This window comes from Hemiscyllium ocellatum, chromosome 25, assembly GCF_020745735.1.
Source record: "Hemiscyllium ocellatum isolate sHemOce1 chromosome 25, sHemOce1.pat.X.cur, whole genome shotgun sequence".
Classification (NCBI taxonomy): domain Eukaryota; kingdom Metazoa; phylum Chordata; class Chondrichthyes; order Orectolobiformes; family Hemiscylliidae; genus Hemiscyllium; species Hemiscyllium ocellatum.
The window spans coordinates 5,902,984-5,912,822 of NC_083425.1; the positions used below are offsets into that span (position 1 = coordinate 5,902,984).

A 9,839-nucleotide genomic window follows, 5' to 3' on the forward strand; every position below is an offset into this window, starting at 1 on the left:
GGGTACTGTCGGGGACGCCTGGAGAGGAAAAGTTTTCTCCAAATACTTTTCTCAACTAAGGTTAATTGCTTTTAGTTTCTTTCTTGTATTAGCTCTTTGATTACCCTGTGAAAGGTTCCATTAAAAATGGAGAATTTGGAAGATCCTGCCTCATTTAAGTGTGATACCCAGGAAGAGGTTAGAGAATTAAAAATCTTGTCTAACTTGGATAAGTATGAAACTGATCTCCCAACTCATCACTGACCATATGGACCCAATTTAAACTCATTGCTCGTGGGTGGGTTAAATTAATTAAAATCATCTTGTTTTCACTTCTGTTTGCAAGGTATTGTGTCATATAAGCATTAATTACTTTCTTATTTTGTCTGTGCCAGGGTGCATTTTTAGGCTTGTTTGTTGGATTGGCCCTTTCCATGTGGATAGGAATTGCTGCTCAAATCTATCCACCCACTGATAAATTTACAAAGGTACTTCCAACATCAATATCAGGCTGTCTGCCATTAAATTCCACCATCTCCACACCGACAAATGTAACATCACTGCTAACCTATGTAACATCTTTAAGAGAGGAAAAAAGGTAATTTTGCTAGCATTGAACTAAGTCATTAAAATGTCACCTGTAATTTTACAGGTGTTCTTATTACGATAAACCATCCTGACTTGGGTAGCTATTCTAATGATATTACAAATCAATGCTTCATAACTGGACAATTTAGCAGAAACAACTGATAAATTTTCTCAAATCTCGATTGTTTGCAGCGCATGTTAATTACAACGATACCAGAGTTGAATGAATCAAATTTGAATACAGGTTGCATAAGTTCATATTTCCTTCAGTTCAGAGGTTGAAGGGTGATCTAAATGATGTCTTTAAGATGTTAAATGGTTTCATAAGATAGATGCAGAGAAGTACATTGGTGCAATCATGGATGTAATAAAATCAGAGCAGACACATGTAGGACTGATATTAGGAAGTACTTTACCACACAAACAGTTGTGGAAATCTGAAACCCTCTTTGAAAACCAAAATTGATAGTTTTTGTTTTCTGAGAACACAATAAATAGGAGTAGAATAGAACCATATGGTGCATTGAGACAGCCCGACTTCAACTCCACTTTTCCAACTGCTCCGTTATTTTTTTACCGTAAGGCAAACGGAACAAATGAGTTTTAGGTGAAGTTCAACCATGATCTAATAAAATGGTGGAACAGAATCAAGGGATGAATAGCTTCCTCACATTCTGATATTCATTTGGTAGAAATGGAATTTTAAAAATGCACTAAGTTATTTATTTTCTATAAACTTTTCTCCTATCCCTGGCTACTCTCTGAGACAGAACCAGATTCGCAACCTTGCCATAGCATTTGACACTGAACTGAGCTTCTGCCCTGATAGTCATGAAATCATTAAGCCTATTTTCTCCTCTGTAACACCTCTGACTGAAGCTCTTTCCAGCTTATCTATGGTGGAAACGTAACAAAGAAGGTTGATGAGGGCAGGACGGTAGATGTGATCTATATGGATTTCAATAAGGTGTTTGACAAGGTTCCTCATGGTAAACTGGTTAGCAAGGTTAGATAGTGTGGAATACATGGAGAATGAGCCATTTTGATACAGAACTGGCTCAAAGGTAGAGGGCAGTGGGTGGTGGTGAAGGGTTGCTTTTTAGACTGGAGACTTATGACCAGCAATGTGCCACAAGGATTGGTGCTGGATCCACTGCTTTTCATAATTTATATAAATGATTTGGATGTTAACATAATAAGTATGGTTTGTAAGTTTGCAGATGACACCAAAATTTGAGGTGTAGTAGAAAGTAAAGAAGATTACCTCAGAGTGCAACAGGATTTTAATCAGATGGACCAATGGGCCGAGGAGTGGCAGATGGATTTTAATTTAGATAAATGTGAGGTGCTGCATTTTGGAAAGGCAAATCAAGGCAGGACTTGTACACTTAATGGTAAGGTTCCTGGGAGTATTGCTGAACAAAGAGACCTTGGAGTGCAAGTTCATAGTTCTTTGGAAGTGAAGTTTCAGGTAGATCGGATAGTGAAAAAGGCATTTGGTATGCTTGCCTTTAATGGTTAGAGCATTGAATGTTGGAGTTGGGACGTCATGTTGCGACTGTACAGGACATTGGTTAGGCCAGTTTTAGAATGCTACATACAATTCTGGTCTCCTTCTTATAGGAAGGATGTTGTGAAAATTGACAAGGTTGAGAAAAGATTTACAAGGGTGTTGTCAGGGTTGGAGGGTTTGAGCTAAAGGGAGAGGCTGAATAGGCTGAGGCTATTTTCCCTGGAGTGTTGGATACTGAGGGGTGGCCTTATAAAGGTTTATAAAATCATGAGTGGCATGGATAGGGTGAATAGCCAAGGTTTTTCCCCAGGGTGGCAGAGTGCAAAGCTAGAGGGCATAGGATTAAGGTGAGAGGGAAATAATTTAAAAGGGACCTAAGGGGCAATTTTTTCACCAGAAAGTGGTACGTGTATGGAACAAACTGTCAGAGGAAGTGGTGGAGGCTGGTACAATTAAAACATGTAAAAGGCATCCGAATGAGTATATGAATAAGAAGCGTTTGGAGGGATATGGGCCAAATGCTGGCAAATGGGACTACATTAATTAGGATATCTGGTTGGCATGGATGAGTTGGACTGAAGGGTCTGTTTCCTTGCTGTACAACTCTATGACTCTGATTCACTTATTTATGCTTTCTTCACTTCCAGATTCGGCTATTCCAATACATACTTGACTGATCTTCCATATTTTCTTATCTGTAAACTCAAGGTCATCCAAAACTCTGCTGTCCATGTCTTAACTCACAGAAAGTCCTATTCCCACATTTTCCTTGTGGTAACTGTCCTATGTAGGCATCCAGTCAAGCAAAGTCTCGATTTTAAAATTCTGATCCTTGACTTAAAGTTCTTCTTTGAAGACAATCGTCCACATCCATGTAATCCCTTCTTATATCACGAGCCTCTGAGATATGTGTTAACATAGAGCATAGAACATAGAAAAATACAGCGCAGTACAGGCCCTTCGTCCCTCGAACATAGAGCATAGAACATAAAAAAATACAGCGCAGTACAGGCCCTTCGGCCCTCAATGTTGCGCCGATCCAAGCCCACCTAACCTACACTAGCCCACTTTCCTCCGTATGCCTATCCAATGCCCGTTTAAATGCCCATAAAGAGGGAGAGTCCACCACTGTTACTGGCAGGGCATTCCATGAACTCACGACTCGCTGAGTAAAGAATCTACCCCTAACATCAGTCCTATACCTACCACCCCTTAATTTAAAGCTATGCCCCCTCGTAATAGCTGACTCCATACGTGTTCTTCTACTTCGGGTCCTTTTTTTGGAATCTCAAGTTTCAATTGCTCCAATAGTACTGTCGTGCTTTTAGCTTCTGAGACCTAAAACTCCAAGGATATTCTGTTTCCACATCTTTGCTTCTTTACCTCACTTTTCTCCTTTAAGAAGAAAGTGAGGTAAAGCAATAGCACTTAAAAATGCAATGAAGCAACATTTGCTAAATAATAGCCTGTTTGCAGACATCCATCTTGAGTTCCACTAGAGATACTTGGTGCCTGAAGTCATTCTAGCCTTGATTCAAACATTGACAAAGGAACTGAACATCAGAGTTGAGGTGAGAGGGACTGCCCTTGACATCAAGGCCGCATTTTATTGAGTGCATCATCAAGAAGTCTGAAGAAAATTCACTACTGGTTAGGATCATGCTTAGCACAAAGAAAGTGTTTGTGATTGTTGGAGGTCAGTTATCTCATTTCGAGAATACCTGCGGAAACTCCCCAAGATAGTGTCCTAGGTCCAAACATTTCCAGTCATCGTAAGTGGGGTAAGATTTACAGTGATGATTGCACAATGTTCATCACCATTTGTAACTCCTCAGAATCCTTTTCCAAATACATCAAAACCTGTACAATATGCAAGCTTGGGCTAATAAGTGGCAAGTAACATTCATGCCACACAATTCACTATTAACAATGACGATCACCCCATGACATTCAATGGCATAATCATTATTGAATCTCCCACTATTAAATATTAGGCATTACTATTGATAGGAAACTGAACTGCATTAGCCATATAAATGCCATGGCTTTGAGATTAGGTCAGAGGCAAGTTACTCACATTTTGACTCCCCAAAACCTGTCTACTATCTTCAAGGCACATGTCAGGACAATGATGGAATGTTCCCTAATTACCTGGATGAGTGCAGCTTTAACAACATTCAAGGAGTTTAGCAACATCCAGGAAAACACAATCCTCTTGATTAGCACCACATCCACAAACTTTAATTCCCTCCAGCACTGTATATCATCAAGATGCACTTTAGCAATTCACAAAGGTTCCTTTGAGAATACCCCCCCATATCCATGACCAGTACTGTCTGGAGGACAAGGGCAGCAGATACTTGACAACTCTAAATCACTCATCATCCTGACTTGCAAATATAATGTTCCTTCACTGTTATTGGGTGAAAATCTTGGGACTCCTGCCCTAATAGTGTACCTACACAAAACAGACTGCAGCCGTTTAAGAAGGTTACTCACCACAACCTTCTCCAGGGCAATGAGGAGTCGATAGTAAGTGCTGGCATAAGCTACGAAGCTCAGTTACCATGAATAATTTTTTTAAGGATTCATATTTGGTGATGTAGATAGGGCTTTTCTTCCCCCGGCCACATTATACACCCAACTAAAATGAAGGCTTTATTGTAAAATTACGACATTGAGGTTAAAAATGACACAAAACAAATGCTATTAGGGTAAGTAAAAATTGGTACTGAGAACATACGTAAGGTAATCTTGCATGAGATATTATTTATTCATTGGAACTGATTAATATTTTATATTTGTGTATATTTCAGGCCCAGCATTGCAGAAACTTTCTACTCCTTATCGTATCTCTACTACAGCCCAGTTGCTTGTCTGAGCACGGTTTTAGTTGGTCTAATCGTCAGTATGTTCACTGGTGAGAAAATTTATGTAAATTGTTGCAAGTCAGACTATTGGTCTCTGCATAGTAACTTCATACAGGGCCAGATCTTCACTGCGATGGAGAATCTTGAAGTTTCTTGGAAGCACACATTGTGGTGCATTAAATAGTCAGAATCTTAATTTCTATTGGATTTTGTTTTCCTCACTATCTGGAACCCAGAGCACACAGAGGAAACTTGTGTGCATTTATTTTAGATAGTTGGTACCTACTTAGAGAGGTGATGTATCCTATGGCTTAGTGGTGATAGGTTGTGGGGCCAGGTGCTCTTGAGTTGGAGGTGCTCAGCAGCCTTTGCAGGAGGAACTCGGACCTTTTGGGAGTCAGGTACTTTTTGGCTTTATGATAAATGGAGATAAATGTGTGTATAAACACATAAATTCATTGGAACTATCAAAGCTCAGAACTGTCAAATAGCTGTCAATTAAGGGGAGGTGATTTGCTAGCGGTATTACCTGCTAGACTATAAATCCAAAGATGAAGATTGTGGTGCTGGAAAAGCACAGCCAGTCAGGCAGCATCTGGGGAGCAGGAGAATCAATGTTTTGAGGATAAGCCCTTCATCAGGAATCACCTTCTCCTATTAATTCAGAGATCCAAGTAATGTTCTGGAGACCCGGGTATAAATCCTGTCATGGTGGATAGTGGAATTTGAATTTAATAAAAAAAATCTGTCATTAAGTGTCTAATAGTGACCATGAAACCACTGTCAATTGTCAAGAATATCCTTCTGGGAAGGGAATCTGCCATTTACCTGCTCTGGTTTACATGTGACTCCAGAATCATAGCAATGTGGTTGACCCAACAATTAGAGGACAGGCAATAAATACTGGCCTAACCAGCAATGCTTACATCCAGTGAATCAATTAAACAAAAAGCTGTCATAGAATTGTTAATTCATTTCAGGTAGATAGGATATGAAGAAAACGTTTGGTATGCCTCCCTTTAATGGTCGGTGCATTGAGTACAGGAGTTGGGAAGTCATGTTGTGGCTGGACAAGACATTGATTCTTCAACTTTTGAAGTATTGTGTGCAATTCTGGCCTCCTTCCTTTAGGAAGGATTTTGTGAAACTTGAAAGGGTTCATAAAGATTTACAAGGATGTTGCCACATTTGAGCGTTTGAGCTATAGGGAGAGGCCGAATAGGATAGGATTATTTTCCCTGGGGCATTGGAGGCTGATGGCTGACCTTATAGAGGTTTATAAAATCATGAGGGGCATGGATAAGGTAAATTTTCCCTGGGGGGGGGACGTGAGTCCAAAACTAGAGGGCATAGGTTTAAGGTGAAGAAAGGAAAGGTATAAAAGGGACCTAAGGGGCAACTTTTTCACACAGAGGGTGGTGCATGTATGGAATGAACTGCCAAAGGAAGTGTTGGAGGCTGGTAAAATTGCAGCATTGAAAAGGCATCTGAATAGGTATATGAATAAGATGGGTTTAGAGAGATAAGAGCCAAAAACTGGCAAATGGGACTAGATTTATATCGGATATCTGATTGGCGTGTACAAGTTGGACTGAAGAGTCTGTTTCCGTGTTGCTTGTCTCTGTGACTCTATCTTGTGGTATTGCCTGATCAACTCTTATGTTTTGAATGTAGGTGGAGCTGAAAACCTGGATTCTACCCTAATTGCTCCCGTGGTACACACTATTCACAAATTCATCTTTCGGAATGAACAAGGCTGCCCAATTCCAGAGATAGTAAGATAATTATATCTCACTCGTAATTGTATTGTTAGTGCCTGACCTTGGTTCATTTTACTGATAGTTAACACTAGGAAACTATAGTCTAATTAGCATAACATCTGTCATTGGAAAAATGCTAGAGTCTATTATTAAGGAAGAAATGACAGGACATTTTGAAAATTTACTGTAATTAAACAGAGTCAAGTGGTTTTGTGAAAGGGATAGCATGGTTGACAAATTTACTTCAAGGGTCTTCAAGGATATAATAAACAGGATCGATAAAGGAGAATCAATGGATGTTGTATATTTGTATTTCCAGAAGCAATTCTTAAGGTTTCACCATGAAAAGATTATTGCACAAGGTAGGAGCCCATGGTAATGGGAGTAGTGTATTAGCATGGATTGAGGGTTGGATAACACACAGAGGATCAGGACTACATGATCTTTTTCAGTTTGAAAAGACATAACTATTGAAGTGCTGCAAAAGCCCAGAGCCTCAATTATTCACTGTCTATGTTAATGACTTGGAGGAGGGAACAGAATGCAATGCATCCAAACAAAATAGAAGTTGTTGCAAAAACTCAGTAGGCTTGCCAGCACCTGTGGAGAGAAAACAGAGTTAATATTTGGGTCCAGTTACTCTTCTTAAGAATTGATAGTAGTTAAGAAAAGGTGGTATACATGCTGAAGATGGCAGAAAGGTGGTTTTGGAAGGAGTATGTGATGGGTGTAGATGGAGTCGAGAGAGAGAATAGCTGTTAGATAGATAAAGGGATGGGTAATGGTGAGTCAAGGAGAAAGAAAAGTTGAAAACAAGGCTCATTAGTAGATGAAATGGGTCAGTTTTAAAGTAGAGTTTGGAGTCAACGTGTTATAGATTACTATTGGGGACAGTGAGGGTGACAGTAAGGTCTGCATAGGAACCAGGGCTTGGGATCACCATTGGTAGACTCAAGCACCTTATGGTGGAATCTGCCATGTATCCAGGAAGGAAACATCTGTCTCAAAGCCATGCTAGATGGTGCAAATGTGAGATGGTCAATAGCCATGTCGCATGTCAATTTCTCAGAATAGTGGAGCCGAATGAAGGGAATTTATCCAAAGGGAGGCAATTCTAGCATTTGAACCCACAACACTGAAGTAACGGCATTATATTTCGAAGTTAGGATGGTAAGTGGCTTGGAAGGGAATATGCAGGTGGTGGCGTTCCCATGTATCTGCTGGACATGGCCTTTTAGAGGGAAGTGGTCATGGATTTGGAATGTCTAAAATGCCTTGGTGCATTTCTACAATGCATTTTGTAGACGGTACGCAGTGCTGAACTGAGCAATGGTGGTGGAGGGCACAGATGTTGTGCTGATTAATTGTTTTATCCTGGATGGTGTCAAGCTTCTTTATGATGTTGGGACTGGCAAGTTTGGAGTATCAGCTTGTATATTTGCTCACTGGGCTGGTGGATTTGTTCTCATTTGTTTCATCACCATGCTAGGTAACATCATCAGTGAGCCTCCAGTGAAGCGTTGGTGTTGTGTCCCACTTGCTATTTATCTGTCTTGGTTTGTTGTGGTACGTGATCTAATTTCCGGTTCTGTTTCTGAGAGATTGATAAAGGGGGTCTAACTCTTTATGTTTGTTCATGGAGTTCCGATTTGAATGCCAGGCCTTTAGGAAATCCCGCACATGTCTTTGTTTAGCCTGTCCCAGGATAAATGTATTGTCTCAGTTGAATTGGTGTCCTCTTCGTCTGTGTGTATCAATACCAGTGACAGTTGGTCATGTCCTTTGGTGGCTAGTTGGTGCTCATGTGTCTTGGTGGCTAGCTTTCTGGGCTGGTTGTCCAAGGTAATGTTTGTTGAAGTCCTTGCAGGGTATTTTGTATATGATGTTGGTTCTGCTGTTGTTAATATGGGTTCTTTAATTCATCAGGAGCAGCTTCAGTGTAGTGGTAGGTTTGTGGACTAGAATGATGTCCAGGGGCTGGAATAGTCTGGTTGTCATTTCTGAAATGTCTTTGATGTATAATAAGGTGGCTAGAGTATCTGAACGTGTTGTGTCTTCCTGTTTAGGTCTGTTGTGCAGGAATTGGCTGACTGCGCTTATTGGATACCCCTTGTTCCTGAATACATTGTATAGGTGTTTTTCCTCAGCTTCTTGTTGTTCCTGGATGCTACAGTGTGTTGTAGATCATTTAAATAATGTCCTGATGCAGCTCCTATAGTTGAGTATCTGGTCAGTGTGTGTGTGGCTTTCCTGTAAACATTAATCTGCAACTTTCCATTGGCTTTTCGTTCTACTGTGATGTACAGGAAGGGGAGACAGTTATTGTTCTCTTCGTCTTTGGTGAATTTTATACTGGTGAGGATGTTTATGTATTTGTGGGTTTCTTCTAATTTGTTGCATTTTATGATGACAAAGGTTTCATCCACATAGCGGACCCAAAGCTTGGGCTGGATTGTGGAAAGGACTGTTTGTTCTAATATCTGCATTATGTTTCTGTTATTAGACCTGATATTGGTGATTCCATAGGTGTCCCATTGATTAGTTTGTTGATCTTGTCGTTGAAGGTGAAGTGGGTAGTGAGGCACAGGTCTAGGAGCTTGAGGATGCTGATGGAGTTGGTGCTGTCAGGTGTTTGTGTCCTGGGTTCATCTAACAGTGAGGCCAGTGTTTCTTGGGTTAGCATGATGTTTATTGATGTGAATAGGGCTGTCACGGTGAAGGGAGCCATGATTTTGTCGCCGTCTACCTTCGTGTCTTTGATGATGTTAAGGAATTCCTGTGTCAAGTGGATGGAGTGGGTTGCATCTTCTACTTGGTGTTTCAGTTTGCGTTGCAGTTCCTTTGCTAGCCTGTATGTTGGTGTGTCAGGAAGTGGGACGATGGGTCTTGGGGCTGGGGGGGCGGTCTCCTTGTTTATGTAGAAACAGGGTGTGTTGGATCCTTCAGGTTTCATTCTTTAGAAGTCTGTCTTGTTAATTTCACCAACGTTGTGTAGTTTCCTCAGGGAAGCCATCATGAAGTTGGGTCCATCGCCACCTGTTGGTAAGTGTTGGTATCTGCGAGTAGTGTGTTTGCTTTATCAATATTCTGTTCAGGATGACGGTCATGCGCTCTTTGTCTGCCGGTAGG

At 40.7% G+C, this 9,839-nt stretch overlaps 1 protein-coding gene across 1 annotated transcript in view; it reads left to right on the plus strand.

The window, feature by feature from the left end:
* LOC132827938 (sodium-coupled monocarboxylate transporter 1-like) overlaps positions 1 to 9,100 on the plus strand; it is a 141,528-nt gene extending 132,428 nt beyond the window's left edge. The window contains exons 14-17 of the mRNA XM_060844784.1: positions 375 to 577; positions 4,897 to 5,000; positions 6,625 to 6,725; positions 9,017 to 9,100. Of these exons, the coding sequence (XP_060700767.1) occupies positions 375 to 577; positions 4,897 to 5,000; positions 6,625 to 6,725; positions 9,017 to 9,100 (492 nt within the window). The remainder of the gene's footprint in view (positions 1 to 374; positions 578 to 4,896; positions 5,001 to 6,624; positions 6,726 to 9,016) is intronic.
* The last annotated feature ends 739 nt before the right edge of the window (positions 9,101 to 9,839 follow it).